The sequence below is a fragment of the Ochotona princeps genome, chromosome 3, assembly GCF_030435755.1.
Source record: "Ochotona princeps isolate mOchPri1 chromosome 3, mOchPri1.hap1, whole genome shotgun sequence".
Classification (NCBI taxonomy): domain Eukaryota; kingdom Metazoa; phylum Chordata; class Mammalia; order Lagomorpha; family Ochotonidae; genus Ochotona; species Ochotona princeps.
Genome location: NC_080834.1, coordinates 27,219,166 through 27,237,373, shown reverse-complemented (window position 1 = coordinate 27,237,373; position 18,208 = coordinate 27,219,166). Strand labels below are relative to the sequence as shown.

Below are 18,208 nucleotides of genomic sequence, written 5' to 3'. Positions count from 1 at the left end.
ACAGGACAGCATAAGCTCATGGGGGCTCCGAGTCAGGGTCACACAGTGACATCACCAGGCTTCAACCACACGGTGGGGAGCACTCGGCCGCATTTCCGAGGGGTGACGCTCACGGCCATCCCGCCCAGCGATGTGTCCACCTCCTGGACCTCCCAGCCGGTCAGCCGGCCCAGGGCAGTGTGCCAGGCCAGCGTGGGCCGACACAGGCACGGCTAGGTGTGCCCGGCTGGGGGCGGGGTGCGGGTGGAGGTCGGGGGAGGCGAAGGAGGGTACATGTCAGCCGCCCCTCCCCGCTTCCCAGGGGCCCCTCGCTGACCCCATGGCAGGAGAGGAAGAGAACATTCCTTAACCCTCCAAGGCATTTCCCAGAATCCAAAATAACCAAAGTGGAAAGATTATCCAAACAAGCCGGTGGCCAGAGCCTGCCCTGAGCTGGGTTCAAGGCTCGGGCATGGTCTTCTTCCTCCTCACCTCCAGGGCAATCCACCCCCACCATGGGCACCACCAGCCAACCCACGGCCCAGGTCAGCAGCCCCTCCCCCAGCTTGCCCACGGAGCACTCCCCAGAGGTCACCCTCCCCCGACTCTTGGCAGGACAAAAATCTGGCTAGCATGGATCTGGACAAGGAGCAGTCCCTGGGGTCACTCTCCACTGCTGGCTGGCCAGGGGTCACTCGGGCCTCAGCAGCCTCCCCCTAGGCCACAGAAGGCTGGGCAGAACACGCAGACAGCACCTGCTCAGGTTAAACAAGCTCCTCACCAACAACCCTGGAAGAGACACTGGGACACAGAGAGAAGCTACTGCCTTTGTTGCAATAGCCCAGGCAGCGGCCAAAACCCAGAACCAAGCAGGCACGCACCTGGTGTGCGCTGTGCTGTTTCTCTGGCATCTCTCAAATTAACCAGAGCAGACTCAACAGAGAGAGAATCTTCCACCCACTGCTTCATGCCCCAAGTGGCCACAACAGCCAGAGCTAAGCTGATCCAAAGCCAGGAGCTTCCTCAGGGTCTCCCACAAGGGTGCAGGGGTGCAAGGACTTGGGCCGTCCTCTATTGCTTTCCCAGGCTATTAGCAGCAGCTGGGCCAGAAGGGGGACAGCTAGAACCAACGTCCATAGGGGATGAAAGTTCATTTGTTACACCGCAGCACCAGCCTCACCCCCTTGCCTTAAAAGATTATTTGAGAAGCAAAGACACACACACACATATATTCCCCCCACCCACACACACAGAGCTTCCATTTGCTAGCTCTTCAACCCGCCAAGTTCCTACAATGACAGGCTGCAGTGGGCTGGGAGTTGGGAACTTCATCTGAGTCTCCCGCATGAGTGGCATGAAGCCAGGATGTGGGTATGAAGGGCCCAGGCACTTGGGCCATTCTCTGCTGCTCTCCCAGGTGCGTTATCAGGGAGCTGGATCAGAAGTGGAGCAGCCAGGATTTGAATCTGTACCCACATGGGAGAGTGGCGTCACAGGTGGAGACTTTAGTTACTACACAACCACTCCAGCCCTACCTGATTTGACTTCCTGAGAAACCACACTCTGGCCCGGGGCAGGTGAACTCTCATTTCCTGTCCCCACCCCGTTCCTGGACACAGAGATCCCAAGCATTGCAAAAAATGCAAAACGTTGCAATGACCTTTTCTAGGTCCACAGGCCAAGGAAGTGGGGTCAGGGCCAAGACCTGGCTCTCCTAGGACACCTGCTGCAGCCCAAAGAAAGACCAGCAGGAGCTGGAGTCATGGCACAGTGGGTCAAGCCACCCCTGCAAAGCCAGCATCCAGTGTGGGTGCCAGTTCAAGTCCTGGCTGCTCCACTATTTGTCCAGCTCCCTGCTAATAGACCTGGGAAAGCAGTGGAGGATGGCTCAAGGCTTTGGGACCCTGCACCCGTGTGGGACACCTGTTGGAAGTTCCTGGCCCCTGGCTTTGGATTGGCTTGGCTCTGGCTGTTGAGGCCACTTGGGGAGTGACGCAGTAGATGGAAGATCTCTCTTAGTCTCTGTGTCTCCCGCTTACCCTTTTAAATAAGTAAGTTTTTAAATTAAAAGAAGAAGAAGAAGAAGAAAAGAAAAATGGGCAGCAGGAACCAACCCTCTCTTGGCCTCCCCAAGATCCATGAGGGCCGCTCTCTCCACCCCCCACCAGCCACCCCGCCCCCCACCAACCTCAGCCTGCACCACCCTGTCAATCATGAAGCCCCCATTTGCCAAATGGATGGGAACCAAATGGAAAGAAGAGTTTAGAAATACATGATCTTCTTTTAAGGTGTTATCCACACAATGAGGCTTAAATGCGTGCCACCGGTGCCTGCCAACAGAAGCAAAGCCGGTACTACTGCCCGGGGTGGAGTGGGGGTCACCTCCTGCAAGAGGCATGGTGCCTTCCCACGTGGCCAGAATGCCCAGGGTGAGCAGACACCTGGAGGGGGCGCTGGAGTCTCTCTGCCCCAAACCTTCACGGGTTCCCAAGTTCACACTTGGGAAATGCTGACCCACCTCGGGTTCTGGGGATCTGGCACCTCTGATGGTGATAATGCCTCCCTCTTTGCCCCATCTCCTGGAGCAGGACTCCATGGAGCCCACAGCCACCTGTTACCTGGAAAACCAGCAGCCCCGGGTCAGGCCGCTTACTTCTGGATACTCTTTCCCCGCCCCCGGCAAAGAAAGCAAAGAACTTCTCAATTCCATAAAGCGGGGCCGGCACAATGGTGTAGGATGTTAAGCCTATGTCCACAGCGCCAGTATCCCAGATGGGTGCCGGTTCAAGTCCTGGCTGCTCCGCTTCCCATCCAGCTTCCTGCTGATGCACCTAAGAAAGCCGTGAAGGATGGTCCAAGTGCTTGGGCCCCTGCATCCCACGTGGGAGACCTGGAAGAAGCTCCTGGCTCCTGGCTTCTGATTAACTCAGCTCTAGCTGTTGTGGCCATCTGAGAAGTGAACCGGAGTATGCAACATCTTTCTCTGTCTCTCCCGCTCTCTGCAACTCAGCCTTCGCAATAAAAGTGTATATTTTTTAAAGGGCAGGGGCAGGCTTCAGAGGACCCCCACTGGTGGCAGAGGGCAACAAGCCTTCCCTCACCTTTCCTGCACCTCTCTAGCTCGGCCACAGACCCAGGCCCACAGCTCTGATCCTGCTACCCCGGTCTTTTGTTTGGTCCCCAGGGAGCTCCACAAGCAGCGCCCTGATCTTTCCCTGCCTGCTTCCTCTTCCCTTCTTCATGAAGCTTGTCCTAGAATGCTCTCGAACATTCTAGAGAAATGGACCAGGAACACAGCTGAGACAACACACCCCAAAGGCCTCCTGGGGCTTCACTGTGTCTCACAGCACTCACCCCAGACAATGCCCGGAGGGAAGAATCCCAGAGGACAGCGGAAGCAAAGACCCTTTGGGAAAACGTGCTTCCTGCTCGAGTGTCTGCCCCACTCCGCAGCCTGCTCAGTGGCTTTCTGGAACAGAGATGCTTCAGTCCAAAGCCAAACCCCTGAGCACTCAATGACAGCCACAATGTCTGCACAGCTGACATCATCTGCTGCCACAGGATGCTCCTGGAAGTCGGGATGGAAAATGCTGGAAATAAAATGGTGGACAAACCTAAGGGCTGCTGGATGGATGTTTTGGCTTCCCTTGTGGACCACAGAGGGCTCCCTGTGGTTACTCATTTAAGGTGAGAGTGGCAGAGAGAGATCTCCCATCCCTTGGTTCACTCCCCAGATGGCTGCAGCCGTCCAGGCTGGGTCAGGCTGAGGCCACGAGCTGGGAGCGCCATCTGGGCTCCCATGTGGGAGGCAGGGCTCAAGCACTTGGGGCCATGTTCTGCTGCTTTCCCAGGTGTGTGCATTAGCAGGGAGCTGAACTGGATGTGAAGCAGTGGGGATGCCAACCGGCACCCACATGGGGTTTGGATCCTGCAAGGGGTGCTGTAGCGCTCACACCCCAACGCGTGCATCCTTGGTCCCACTCCATCTGCACGCGTCCCGTTCTCCCACACACTCCAGATCCAGACAGGAACTCCCAGGTCCATCCCGGGCTGCAGGCAGCTTCCGGTGTACGGCCAGATTGGCACACACTCCAAACATTTGCGCTCCATAACCTAACAAACTAAATCTGGGTACACCTCAAGGGCCTTTCCTGCCTCATCTCCTCCAACCCAGGGTGAAGCTGTTCCCCAGACGGCCAACTCAGCCGCACTCACGCAAACAGGTGAGCGCATGGGAGGCACTTCTCCTGTTCTGGCTGGACAGGGGATCCCAGGGGACATGGCCCCCTCCTGGGAACCTCCACGCCCTGCACTCTGGGAAGACCCAGTTGCAAACAATTTCACAACCTTTTCTCACTGTGACCTAAACAGAAGGTGAATGAGACACCTGGAATTCAAGCCCTGCAAAGTTGGGAGTCTGCGATTGAGTGGAACTAATCAGGTGGGTCTGGGGGATGGTGAGGGAGGGGGAGGAGGAGGGGGAAGGCCAGGTGGAGTCCACAGGTCAACGACCACAGATGTTGCACACGGCACACATGTCTACTCGACGCCGGCCTGCTGGCACCTGATGCTGTCATGAACTATAATGTCCAGGCAGGTGATGGACAGGGCACTGCACACCTCCTATTCCCCTCCAGCCTTGTCGGGGAGGCGTGTGAACCCAGCAGACACAGGTCCAGAAGGTGGGCATCCAGCCTCCGGCTGGATCCGGAGGACGCTGGTCCACCTTCGCTTCCAAGCTGTGGATTGCAGCTTCACACCCTTTACTGGCTGCTGCCACTCATGTGGAAACAGCATGGAGAACAGGGGCTCCTCCAGGGACCCCCGACCCCTGGGCAGTCACCTGCCTTCAGACCGACTGTGCTGGCAGACACTTCCTGTAGGGACTACTTCCTTGGCACAGCCCCAGGCCCTGGCTCAAGGTCAGCCTCCACAGGGGCCAATCACACATTAGTGTCCAGCGCCAGGGTCAGCCCCCACTGCCTGCTGCATGGACTGGGCTCCCAAGCACAAAGACTGAACTAGGTACTCCTGGGGAATCTGGGAATGGATACTGAACAAGCGGGGTGGGGGGTGGCCAGCCAGCATGCAGAGTGGCCCCTGGGGACGCCTTGTAGGGGTCAGGGCATGCCCAGCCATGTGGGGGTGCTGTGCCGAAGAGATTGCTTGTCACCCTGGAGAATACCCATAGGGAAATGACACGCCCTGGCAGGGTGACCTTGCCCAGTGACAAATGTTTGTCCTTTGTCCTGGGTTCCAGGTACTAGGAATCCCCGGAGATAAGATTGCTTTTGTATACTAATGAGGTGAGTGGGGGCTGGGGACGTCCAGGCAGCTGGAGGGGCCAGACAGGAGGCAGCAAGCAGGTGGCCGCAGCACGCCACCAGCACAGGGCCTGGCTCATGGCTTCAGCCGGTCCCAGCCACCAGGCACTTGGGGAACAGTCAGATGGAAGAGCTGTCTCTCTCCCCCCCGTCTTTCAAATAAAACAAAAAGTCAATCCATGATTTCTTCGTTTAGAAAGGAAATAGACACAGCTGGAAGGACGCCCGACAAGGTGGCCTGAGGCCTGTGTGCTGGGGTGGGGCCGAGTGGTGAGCACGGTGGACGCTGTGCAGCACTGGCCCCCCAGGCCTGCATGGCCATGCCCGGCACCAGCCCCTGGGTGGCACCCAAACGGAGCCTCCGTGTCTCACTGACCTCCCTGCACACATGGTGCTGTGCAGTGTTCTGCCCAGGACACGGTGTCAGGAGAAGCTCTGAGGGCCTGCCTGGTTTCTCCCCAAAATGGGTGCTTTGGGACTAGGACTGGGGCTTGAGGCATCAGTTCGAGTCCTGGCTGTTCCACTTCCCATCCAGCTCCCTGCTTGTGGCCTGAGAAAGCAGTCAAGGACGGCCCAGAGCATTGGGCCCCTGCACCCGTGTGGGAGACCCAGAAGGAAGTTCCTGGCTCCTGGCTTTGGATCAACGCAGCACCGGCTATCCGGTCACTTGGGGAGTGAACCATTGGACAGAGGATCTTCCTCTCTATACATCTGACTTTCCAATTAAAAAAAAAAATCTTTTTAAAAAAATGAGTGTGTCACATCTGCCCCAGGGATGGCAAAGGCTGTGGGGAGGCTGACAGCAATAGGAGGAGGGGGGCTAGGAGGGCGCCTGCTCCCACTCACCTCTCCAGGGGCCTAGCCAGACCCCAGCAGGGCCCCGCTGCAGGGGAGCCAGGCCTGGGCTGGGTACTGTGATGCTCCAAGGACCAGCAAGCCCACTGCTCTCACACCTGCCACCAGATCAGCATGGTGGGAGATCACGGCGTGGCTTCAGCAGAAGAGGGAGCTGTCCACTCACCCCACTCAGAGGACGCCCTGGCCGTGGCCACGACCCAGCAGCCACACGACCAGGGGAAATATTCTCGTAAAACAAAGCTGGAATGTGCACTGTGCACTGCCCGCGGCTTCCAGGAACCCGAGGAAGAGGACACCAGCCTGGCAGGAAGCGCTGGGGGCCCACCTGGCTGCTAAAAAGCTGCTGCGTTCCTTCCTGTTTCTTTTTCATGAGCACATGCTGTGCACAGTCCAGGCCCCACCCGCCCCGTTCCTAATGCTGCCTCTTGGCCATCGGGCAAGCCCCCAAGTCATGTCCCTGTTCTTCCGTAAGTACCTGCCCTTCTAGGAAGAGTGAGTAAAGAACAGGTGCCGACAGGGACAGCAGAGGCAGAGTGGCACGGCCTGAGGGCAGCACCAGCCTGGGGCTGGGGGCTGGGGAGGGAGGGTCCCTTCAGTACTGACAGGGAGTGGAGAACGGAGCAGGCCAGGGCAGGCCTGGGGCTTGGGCAGGCCCCCTCCAGTCACCGGCCACAGCTGCTGCCGGAGGAAGGGCTAGAGGGCGAGGCTCCGCCTTCCTTGTGGATAGGATCTCTGGAGAATTCCAACAACAACAGATTAAGGAAGACGCAAAGCAGCAGGCAGACGGACGCGGAAGCACGTGAAACACGCAAAAGGCCCACCACACCCAACGACACAGGGCGTCTCGCAAGCCACCAGGACCTCATGCTGACTTAATGCAGTTGTCAGGACCCCTGTGTGTGGGCTACAAGCCAGGTAGGCAACCCCCAGCCGGCCGTGTTCATGCCTGCGGCTGCCCGCACTTGCCGACCACCCAGTGGGGTGCGGCAAGTGTTATGTGGGAAAATAAAACCACTTCACTAAGTTCAGATGTTTACCATTGTGGTAAACACAACACCCCACAAAATGTGGCATCCCACCCATGGCCCGGCATGCCAGCCAGGATGTGGGCCAGGGCCCTTGTTGAGGTTCAGCCAGCACCGCCAGCGTGGGCAGGACTGCTTCCTCAGCCCCACTACCAGACACCCCCATCCACTTCCCCTCCATCCCTGGCAACCCCACATCTATCACCTAAGAGATCATGTGTGCAGCCATGACCCTTACAAGACAGCCTTCCATGCTGTATAGTTCACCCACAGAAGCGGCACAAAGCAAGGGTGTTTGGACAGAGCATTTCCGTCTACTCGTGCACTGCCCCCACATGGCCACCAGGGCCACAGCTGGGCCAAAGCCAGGGGCGGGGGCAGGGTACCAAGCACTGGAGCCCTCCGCCCCTGTTATTCCAGGCACATCAGTAGAGAGCTGGGACTTGAACCAGTGCCCACGTGGAATGCTTTAACCTGCTGCACCACAGCGCAGGTCCTTGCTTCTATCTTTCAGCTGTGGGCTTTCAACATGGTCATGGGTGTGCAACCAGCACCCCGCTGTGTCACCCAACAAGAGACCCAGTCCTCGACTGCAGGTTAAGCTGCCCCCTGGGAAGTCAACATCCCACTGAGTGTTAGTTCCCAGTTAACACACCCGGGAAAGCAGCAGCAGCGGATGGTCAAGTGCATGGGCCCCTGCACCCATGTGGGAGACCCGGAGACAGCTGCTGGCTCCTGGCTTTGGTCTGGCCCAGCCCGACCTTTACAGCCACCGGGGAGTGAACCAGCAGATGGAAGATCTCTCTTGTTCTGTCATTCTCTCTTTTAACCCTACCTTTCAAATAAAAACCAGATAAATACGTGTTAAAGGAAAAACCCGACACCCATCGCTCAGGCCTGCTCCACTTCTAACCCAGGCCCTGGCCACCCAGCCTCTTCGCTGTCTCGCGTGTCTTATCTGAGTTTGCTGGGTCAGGAGGCACCGCCTGCTGGGTGGCTTTTTGGATGTGGGGTGGCGTCCCCCAGGGGTATCCGTGGAGCAGCGCGCCTGAGGACTACACTCCTTCCAGCCATTCACGGGCTCCCAGGCAGGCGACGCCCCCTGCCCCAGGGTTGGGGGGCCTCACCCAGCCACCACAGGGGACCAAGCACCGCTTACCTTCTCCTGGGGCGACCTGAGCACGCTGGAGACCTCCTGCACCGCCAGTGCCAGGGGCTGCTGCTGCTGCAGGTCCTGCTGGAAGTCCAGGAGCAGCTGGCCCTGTAAGAGCAAGAGAAGAACAGTGAGGCCGGGGGCACAGGAGGGCCGGGCAGCTCTTCAGAACCTGGGTCCCTACAAAGCTCTGGGCTGCAACAACCACTTCCTGGCGGGGGATTCGGTCAGGGGAGAGGACAGAGGAAAGAAAGCCGCTGCTGACGGAGTGACAGCGACCAGCTCAGCATGCTGGACTCTCGGTGAGGGCCGGGCCGCCCCCCAAACCACCGGGGCTCTGTCGGCCCAGGACAGTCCTCATGACCCAATGAGAGACCCCTGGATCCCGAGGAGATGGACGAGATCCCTGGGATGGAAATGAGTCTCCCAACCCCCAACTTTGTTCCCTGGGCGGTGCCAGCACAGGGGTTCCTGCGGCCCCAGCCTCATGCCCCACAGGTGCAACCCAGCTCCTGCCCTCAACCTCTACATTCCCATTAACTTTTCAGGGAGCTGCTCCTGAAAAGCCAGTGCCAGGGGCTGCGGCTGCTGCAGGTCCTACTGGAAGCCCCCTACTGCATCTGGCAACCAGAACTCTCAAAGCAGGAGCTACGATATAAGGCACACAGTGGGCTCTGACACATACCAAGCCTGTCCTTCCAAGAGGCCCAATCTCTGTGGACAGAAATTCTGGCTCTATCCCGACACGCTGAGGACAGCACAGGGTGTCTGCGTGAACCCTGAGCAGGTGCTGACACAGTCCTGTCCAGTGTGGGCACCTGGCGGTGGGGAGCACCAGCTTGTTGGCAGGAGGACAGTGACCCTGCCACCCACGGGTAGACCCAGATGGTGATCCTGGCTCCTGGCACTGGCCTGGCCCAGCCCTGGCTGCTGTGGGCATTTGGGGAGCCAAGCAGTGGATGTAAGATATCCATCTCTCCATCTTACCAATAAATAACATACTAAAAACACTAGGCAAGTGCCCTGCAGCTCAGCAAGCAGCAGAGATGCTGTAGTAACGTCTTAAGAATTCCCAGTGACTGAGAAAAAGGCAACAAGCTTGCAGCCACACCCTGTTCCAGCAACATTGACCTCACCCCCCATCGCGCAGCCAGGGAGAATGACCCCTCGTTCTCGGGAAGGATGAAGTCAGGGTCCCAGAAGCCAGGCTGAGAGCTCACACCCATGCCACCGCCCTGCAAACAGCAGCTGGCCGGCACTGACGCCCACTTGCAGCACAATGGGGCTCCAGCAAGACACTGCCCCACCTCCCTGGCAAACACACACTCTACGGCTTTTGGCCCCTGCTCTGGCGGACCACCTGAGTGACATCCATGACCAGCCCTGGCTGGGCACTGCAATGCCCCCTGAGTCCTCTTGCAAAGCAAATACATTGCTCATTAGAAGCAGTAAGTGGAGGGGCCAGTGCTGTGTCACAGTGGGAAAAGCCACAGCCTCAGACATGGATGCTGGTTTGAGTCTTGGTCGCTCCACTTTGGAGCCAGCTCCCTGCTAATACACCTGGGAAAGCAGTGGAAGATGTGCAAGTGCCTGGGCCCCTGCAGCTGCGTGGGAGACCTAGAGGAAACTCCTGGCTCCTGGCTCTGGATTAGCTCAGCTATGGCCGCTATAGTCATCGGGAAGTGAACTAGAAGATGGAAGATCTCCGTCAAATCAGTAAATAACATTTTTTTTTCTCTTTCCCTTTATTTCATTTATTTTTGTTTTTTAAAAAATTTTATTATTTTTTCCCATTAATTACAATGTATTACGCGACACAATTTCATAGGTACTGGGATTCTCCCCCCTTCACCCCAAACCCTCCCCCCCGGTGGATTCCTCCATCCTGATGCATGGCCACAGCTCAAGTTCTGCTGGGATTCCCTCATTGCAAGCATTTACCATACATAGAGTCCGGCATCCCATTGTCCAAATTCAACAACCTTGTTTAAAAATGTTTAAATAACATTTTTAAAAGTAGGTATGAAATGGAAGCAAGGATAGGAAGACCCTCACTCGCTCTCCCTAAGACTGGTGTGGGTGCAGGAGTACTTGCCACGAGCCAGGGAAAGAATACTGGGAAAGCTCAAGCCACAAGAATGTGAGGAGCCACGTGTCTGCCTGGGCGGGCCGCCTGGCTCGTGGCTTCCACCCAGCACATCTGCAGCACGATGTTGTGGCATTGTGCCAACTCGCGCTGTGGCCGAACCTCCACAGCAGGGATCCTGTCCGTGGGAAAATGTGCCCCATGTGCCCGAGGCAACAGATGCCCACTGGGCACCACCGATGGGGGCAGGCTTTGCAGTTTCTGTGCACACAGCTATGGAAGACTCAGGATGCTCAGAGCCTGCAGGTCACAGCGCATCTGAAGACGACGGAGCCGTGACGGGGGAGGGAAAAACTGGTGGCAGACTGCCATCCCCCAGCACCAAGAAACACACAGAGTGCGCTTGCCGAGGTGGAGCCTCTCCCAGGAAGGAGGCAATGGTGAGGATGGCCACGTGTGAAGGAGGAAGACCCGTGGAGCTTTCTAGAGCAGGCATTAGTTCTGGGGATGCCACCAGCAGCAGGTGAGACAGTCCAACAGGCTGAGGAGGACCGGCCGCCCAAGAATCTAGTGGAATGTCGCCTGCAACCTAACGACTACAAAGTCCCTGCTGGTGAGAAAAAAAACCAAGGCATGGGAAGCAAGCTGCGCCATGGGACCCAATTCAGGGCATCAGCTCACGGTCAAGGTACCAGGGGAACTCAGAGAGCAGGTGCACACAGGGGCTCGTAGGGCAGAGAGAGAGAGACACAGAGAGAGAGAGACAGAGAGAGAGGTGCATACAGGTGCTCGTAGGACAGAGTACAAGAGACAGAGACAGAGAGAGACAGAGAGAGAGCGAGGTGCACACACGGGGCTGCGGACGGGGGTGGAGTTGGTGACGGGCTTGACGAGGTTCCCAGCTGGCTGCCAGTGGAGGGCCTGTGACTGCCACACGGCAGCCAGGGCGCCATGAAGGAGGCAGCAGTAGTATTCTGCCCCGTGGAGCACAGTACACCCATCCTGACTGGTGGAGGCGGTGGCTGTGGCCTGCAGTGGGGACGGCCAGTCAGCAGGAAAAGAGAGCCAGCCCTGAGCAGATGCCACGGAAGCCACGGGCAGACCAGACGCACTGAGGGAGGCAGTGGTCAGCGAGGAGGAGATGGAGGGGCGGCCGGAGGAGTACGCCCCAACCCCACTCCCTAGGGGCGAGATGGGACTGAGTACAGCACGTTAAGCCACCTCCTGGGACACCACCATCGCATCCTGGGGCATCGGTTCAAGTCCCGATTGTTCTACTTCCCATCCACCTCACTACTAATGCGCCTGGGAAAGCAGCAGAGAACAGCCCAAGTGTTTGGGCCCCTGCACCCATGTGGGGGACCCAGAAGAAGCCCCTGGCTCCTGGAGCTTCCTGACCCAGCCTGACCCAGGTGCTGGCTGTTTCTGCCATCTGGGGAGTGAACAGACCCTCTCTATCTTTCTATAATGCTTTCAAAACACAACCAATCTTTACTGAAGAGATCAATGCGTTAATAAACAAGGACACTTGATGCAAGCAGCCCGGCTTTGCTGACTCATCCCCCGTGGGGCCACGTGACTGCCATGTCAACTGTGAGGACTTTGCTTTCAGGATTGAGCCTCGACAGCTGCAAGGGCCCAGCTGGCGCAGCAGGCACATGGCAGCAGCAAGTGCACCCACGGCCGGGCCCTAGGGCTGCCATGTTTGGGCCCCTGCCTTCTCCTCCCGGCTGCCCCACGGTGAGGACAGCTCTGGCTGGCCCTGCTTCCTCTGGTCCCTGCCCAGGCTCACGTGCACCGAGCAGCCGCTGGCGTGGCGGTGAGGCAGCACCATCACAGCGCAGCTGGATCGGGGACCTGTGAGCCAAGACCCACCTGGAGCAGACACTTAGCTGGGCATGCGGGGGGCCCACCCGCCATCCTGGGGCCCAGGCTCCAGCCCCGCTCCTTGTATTGCAGACCTGGGAGGCAGCAGTGACGGTGATGGCTCAGGTAACAGGGTTCCTAAAAGCCACTGGGATGAAAGCTGCCCTTGACCCCCAGCCTCAGCTGTGACCCAGCTCTGGCCACTGCAGGTATCTGGGGAGTGAGCCAGGAGACGGAGGGACTCTCATACTCTCTGCCTTTCCAACAAAGAAATAAATCACATTTAAAAAACTTGGTCTGGTCTGGGAACACCTCAGACAAAGTTTCTCTGGAGATCTCCCCAGTCGAAATGCTGGACTCAGAACCCTAACCAAGACAAGACAGAAGACAAAACAGGTCAATCAACCATCTCAGCCATATGTTGGCAGCGAAATACAGGCCAAATGAAGACTCTATGATGGACTATGTCAATCAGTGGATTCTTCAAAGACCTCATCGTGCTTGGAGTGGCAAGATTGGCAGCGATTCATAACTGGTGAAGTATCAACACCGCTTGAGCAAGAACCTCGGAGCATGCCCTACATCCAGGACCTGGGGTGGGTGGGAAATTGGGTGGGCCTTCTCCCTTAATACCCCCCTTTAAACATGAAGGAAACAATATGGAAATAATAGTCTTACCCACTTTTGTTCCTATATCCCTTGAACATTTTTTACCCTAATTAACTATGTAAAGATTGTCAAAGATATAACAAAAAAAGATTGAAAAAAAACCTTGGAGGTGTGAAACAGGAGAAAGGAGTTGAGTGTTCCACGGAGGCTGGGTTGGTGGCCCCATGTTTACCCTGTAGCTGACACAGGTATACAAGTCATGGCTGTGCATAACGCGTTCTAGTACACATAGCATTCTTTTAAAAAATTGTATTTGGAAGACATTGTTACAGAGAAAGAGAGGGGAGAGAGATCTGCCTGCTCATTCACTCCCCGAATGGCCCCAATGGCTGAAGCTGAGCTCATCCAAAACTAGGAGCCAGGAGCTTCTTCCAGGTCTCCCATGTGGGTGCAGGGGTCCAAGGCTTTGGGCTGTCCTCCATTGCTTTCCCAGGCACGTTAGCAGAAGCTGGATCAGGAAGTAGAGCTGCTGGATTCCAACCCGCGCCCATATGGGATGCTTACACACAATCGGAGGCTTAACATGCTGCACCACAGTGCCAGCCCCAACAGAGCAGCTCTTTTCAAACAACGACGCCAAAACACCCAACAGTGTCAATCATCCGCACTTAGAACCCGGGCTTAGGCCAAGGAAGAGCCAGCAGCCAACGGGGTTGGCGGGGGACCTTCATGATGTGGCAGAGGGCTTTGTCTGGCAGGCTCCATGAACACAACGCCAGCTCCAGGCCCAGGGCTGCTGCTGGCACGCGGCTGCATGGCTGCTAGCACACAGGGGCGGTGAAGCTGTGATGATGGCGACAACTCTCTCCACACCCCAAGGTGGGTGGCAGGCAGGAAGCGTTCCTGGCATGACAGGTTATAGTCACACGTGTTTTGCAAATGTTCCCCTCTAAGTAGGCCAGCAACAGGGAAAGCCGGGCTGACAGGCAGCTGGGCGGGAGCAGCCGGAGTGGCCACTGTGCAGGTGCAGGGAATGTCCTTGGTCTGTGGCCACAGCACCTGCAGCACCAGGAGATGCAGGAGCCAGAGGTCAAATCACCACGTGAAGTTGCTGTGGGGCGAGGGGCTCTGCCCGACAGCAGGCTTGGGGCTGGCATCTTCTCACAAGTCCTTCTCCACCCAGGGGAAGTGCCTGAGGAACCTGGGAAAATTCCAGAGTGCTCACATACCCCTGCTTAGCAGTGGGCAGGTGGCAGGCAGTAGGCACACCCAGCACTGCCCAGCTCCCGGGTGATTCCCAGTGCCCTGTGTCCGACCTCAGATCAACCATGACTTCCCCTTGTGTCTGAGCAATACCTGGTCCTGTATGTATAACGCCAGGATGGAACCTCAAACACTTCTTGGAAGGGGCTAATGTCATGGCCTAGTAGGCTAAATCTCTGCCTGCAATGCTGGCATCCCATATGGGTACCAGTTCAGGTTCCAGAAGATCCACTTTTGATCCAACTCCCTGTTGATGGCCTGGGAAAGCAGCAAAGAATGGCCCAAGTTTTGGGGACCCTGCATCCACATGGGAGACCTGGAAGAAGTTGCTGGCTCCTTGGCTTCGGATCAGCTCAGCTCCAGCCGTTGTGGCCACTTGGGGAGTAAACCAGCAGACAGAAAATCTTTCTGTCACTCCTTCTCTCTGAAAATCTCCCTTTCCAATAAAAATAAACAAATCTTAAAAAAAAAAAAAAAGTCTTCTGCAGGGGGCATGGCTGTAGCCAGAGAAGGACCAAGACATGCCAGTCAGTGGGTTGAACCTGGGCCCGGGTCTCCCCTCTGGCAAGAAGAGCTCAGGGTCTCTTTGCATGTTAAAAAGGCAAGGCTAGGAGGGCACAGAGGCCTAGAGGGGTCTCCTCTGGACAGGAAGCATCGCATTTCAAGGAAGACGCTGGAAATAGATCAGCAGTGTCGCCCGGTCCTCACTGGCCAGGACAGGGTGGGGGCAGGGCCGTGAGCTGGACTCTCCAGGCCTGCAGCCATCAGCCTTAATCCAGGATTAGTGGGCCTGGGGGTGGGGGAGGGCCGAGAGGAAGGGCAGCTGCTGCCCGGGCACCCAGGAACACAAACACACACACCTGCTCACCCACACGCTCCCTGCTGTCACCGACAGGATGGCCATGCCAGAGTAGGGAGCTGGGTTACCCCAAATTCCATCACCCACAAAAGCCTCCATTTGAATTCTAACCCAGCAGGTACAACAAGACGCTCTCCCCTCCCCACCAGTGACCCCACCCAGAGCCAGCCCACACAGGGTCTCACAGGCAGTTTGGACTTGAACCATGACCATGATGGCTTCTGCCAGGCAGAGTTCAGTGCACATTCGGGTCCAGGAGTGCGTGGCGTGACCCCAAAAACAGCCCGGCTGGGCGCTGCCTCTAACCACTGCATCCATCACCCTTCTGGTCCCCACACAGACCCTCAGACACTTGACTGAACTTGACCCCAACCCCAAACTTAGCCAGAGAGGAGGGCCTTCCTTCCCTTTCTCTCTCATCCTTCTAGGCGTGTGGCAACTGGGAAGCACTGAGGCAAAGGAGTGGCGTTTTGGGGGGAGTCCATCAAGAAGTGTCAGGCAAGAGAGCAGAAGCGGGGAGATGAGGACCACCCCCAACCCGCAGGGAGCTGGGCATGTGGACAGGAGGTCCAGCCTGGCGTGTGAGGGGGGCCACCACAGATCACACCCCCCAGCAGCTCCCATCCTGCTAGGGAGCCTGTGGCAAGGCTCCAGCCATCAGCCTGCAGCGAGTTCAGTGCCAAAATGCAGGCCTGTGACATCAGGTCAACCAGGGGTCAGATGCAGCAAAATCTGCTTGCTCTGGGGAGCGAGGGCTGCTTGCCCGAGCCGGCTGGCCGCCCCCCACCATCACCTGTGCAGTTGAGGGGGCCCCCAGCCAAGGCTCCAAGGCCAATGCGGACGTGGGTCAACTAGCTGACCTTGAAGGCTTTTTCAATCGAAGGCATGGTTACTTCTGGGAGGGAAGCCTCCCAAGCTGCCAGATTTATGTTGGTTTACACACTGTGCTCTTTCGCTTTTTCATTCCATGGCCGTGGGTGCCAAGGCCACAGCACCAAGCCACAACGCCAAGGTTGAGCACCACAGACAGCCACCCAGGGCCAGGTCAGCGGTGGGTCCCACGCACGCCTTTCTCAGCTGGGTCCTGCAGTCCAGCAGGTACGAAATGACCCGGACCCGGGGACCCTCTCACAGGGACCTGCGAACAGGCAAGCTGTCCCTGGCAGCCTGGAGCCTGGGGGTTGCACTCAGAGGTTTGCAGTCCGGGCTCCCCACCGATTGCCCTCCCAACTTTGAAGGATGCTCCCTCAGGATGAGGGCGGTGGCCACGCCTCCAGAACGCCAGGCGCCCCCGACGCCCCCTCCCGCCAGCCTGGGTTTCGGGAACTCACCCCTTTCCTCTGGGCCTCGGCGTTCAGGGCGGTCACCCAGGCCGTCTGCCACTGGCGTCTCCAGCTGCTCAACGTCAGGATCCAGGAGAGCAACGCGTCGGGCTCCGGGAGATGCGCCTTGCCAGAGTGCGCAGCCACTGCTGCCTCCGCCCGCCGCCTAGATGCAGGGCGTGCCCGCGCCAGCGCCCACTGCGCCAGGTACAGTCCCACCGTGACCAGGGCAGCGACGAAAAGCGACACCAAGACCAGCCACTGTACCTCACCGAGCCACGAGCCCAGCCGGGCCATGGTGATGGCGCATGCCCCGCCCGGTCCCGACTTCTCCGAGCAGCTCTGGGGCCGGCCGGGACGCGCGCAGCTAGAGAGTGGCGAGCTCAGGACATCCGCTGGCGGCCTGCCGGGAGCTGGAGGGGGCGTGGAGGGGGCGCGGCGCGCAGGATCCAGAGGCTGGAGTCCGGGAGAGCCAGAGGGAGAGGAAATGCCGGCGGGCGCACGGTGGCCACAGCGTGCGGGAGAGCGCCGGGAGCCCAGCACACCTGGGGATCCGTGCGAGATGACCCTGTGGCCGGCGCTCCTGACTCCAGCGTCTGCCAGCTCCCGGGACCGCGGCCGGGACGCGCTTCCTCCTGGGCGCGCCGCCCCGGGCGTCCCGCCCGCGGCCCAGCAGTGGCCGCAAGAGGCGCGAGCCGCGGGGCGGGGCGCGAGGGGCGGGTGCCCGGGGCGGCCCCGCGCTCCAGGGCCCGCCCTCCCCGCCCCCTTAAAGGCCCCGCGCCCTTCCCGCGCCAGGCCTGGCCCCTGGCCTTCCACGTGCGCGCACCGCACGCCCCGTGCTGCGACTACCCCTGGGCGCGGCAATCGGGCTTCCCCCTCGCGCGAGCGGACAGGCCCGGCGTGGGGACGCGGCTGTGGGCGCTGAACCAGCCTGATCTCCGGGACTGCTGTATGGCCGCGGGGCACAACCCGTGTGCGCGTGTGTGCACGTGTGCCTGAGTGTCTGCACCTGCAGTAACACGCAGCTGAGTGTGTGTGCGAGTGGATTTGCGTGTGAACTAGGCAGTTTGAGGGAGAGTCCTAGGTAGCCTCTTGCCAGGCAGCGCCAGCAGGTGTGGGGTTAAGTCCTTGGAAAGTCCCTGGAAATCCACGAGGACTGGCCCTCACAGATGGCCTCTGGCCCACCTCCGAGGGGTCTGCAGGTGACCCCCTTCTAGACAGTGTGCTGTTTTATCATGCAGTGTGTGACAGATGTGCGTGGTAGGTGGTGTGTATGACATGTAGCACGTGTGTGTGGTGGATGTGTGATATATTCTGTAGTGCCTGTGGAATGTTGTCTGGTGGCTGTGCGTGCTGTGTGGTGTGTATGACATGTGTGTAACGACATGTGCATGTGTGGTGTGTGATATGGTAGTAAGTGTGTGTGTTAGACTCCTGACCTTGCCTTGCACACGAACACCCATCTCGGGAAGGGTCCCAGAAGCCTCCAGCTGGCGCTCCAGGCCTCAGCAGGGGAGAGGAAGCCTGTGGTGGGGCGGGCGGAGGGGGGGAGGGAAGAAGGCACTGCTGGGTTGTGTGTGTGTGTGTGTGTTTGTCTCTGACAGACCATGCCCTTGGCCTTAGCCCGAGCAGGGGTGTGCAGGTGGGAGTTGGTCACATCAGCAGGGACTCCACTGGGCCCTGGTTTCCCTAGAGGAGGAGGTGCCCAGGTGGGTGAGTAAGAGGACGGACAGGTGTGGGGCAGGGCTGCTTCTGGACAAGAAACCCCGCCCCCCCCCAGACCCTCGCCCTCCACTCAGCCCTCCGGAGCACTGGGGAATCTAGGTCTCCACTCTCCTTCCTTAGAGGAGACTCCCCTGGTGTC

General features: G+C 58.5%; 1 protein-coding gene across 1 annotated transcript in view; it reads right to left on the bottom strand.

The window, feature by feature from the left end:
- C2CD2 (C2 calcium dependent domain containing 2) overlaps positions 1–17,807 on the bottom strand; it is a 43,913-nt gene extending 26,106 nt beyond the window's left edge. The window contains exons 1-3 of the mRNA XM_058661255.1: positions 17,784–17,807; positions 16,354–17,256; positions 8,346–8,447 (exon numbers count right to left, since the gene is read on the bottom strand). Of these exons, the coding sequence (XP_058517238.1) occupies positions 8,346–8,447; positions 16,354–17,256; positions 17,784–17,807 (1,029 nt within the window). The remainder of the gene's footprint in view (positions 1–8,345; positions 8,448–16,353; positions 17,257–17,783) is intronic.
- Positions 17,808–18,208: the final 401 nt, after the last annotated feature.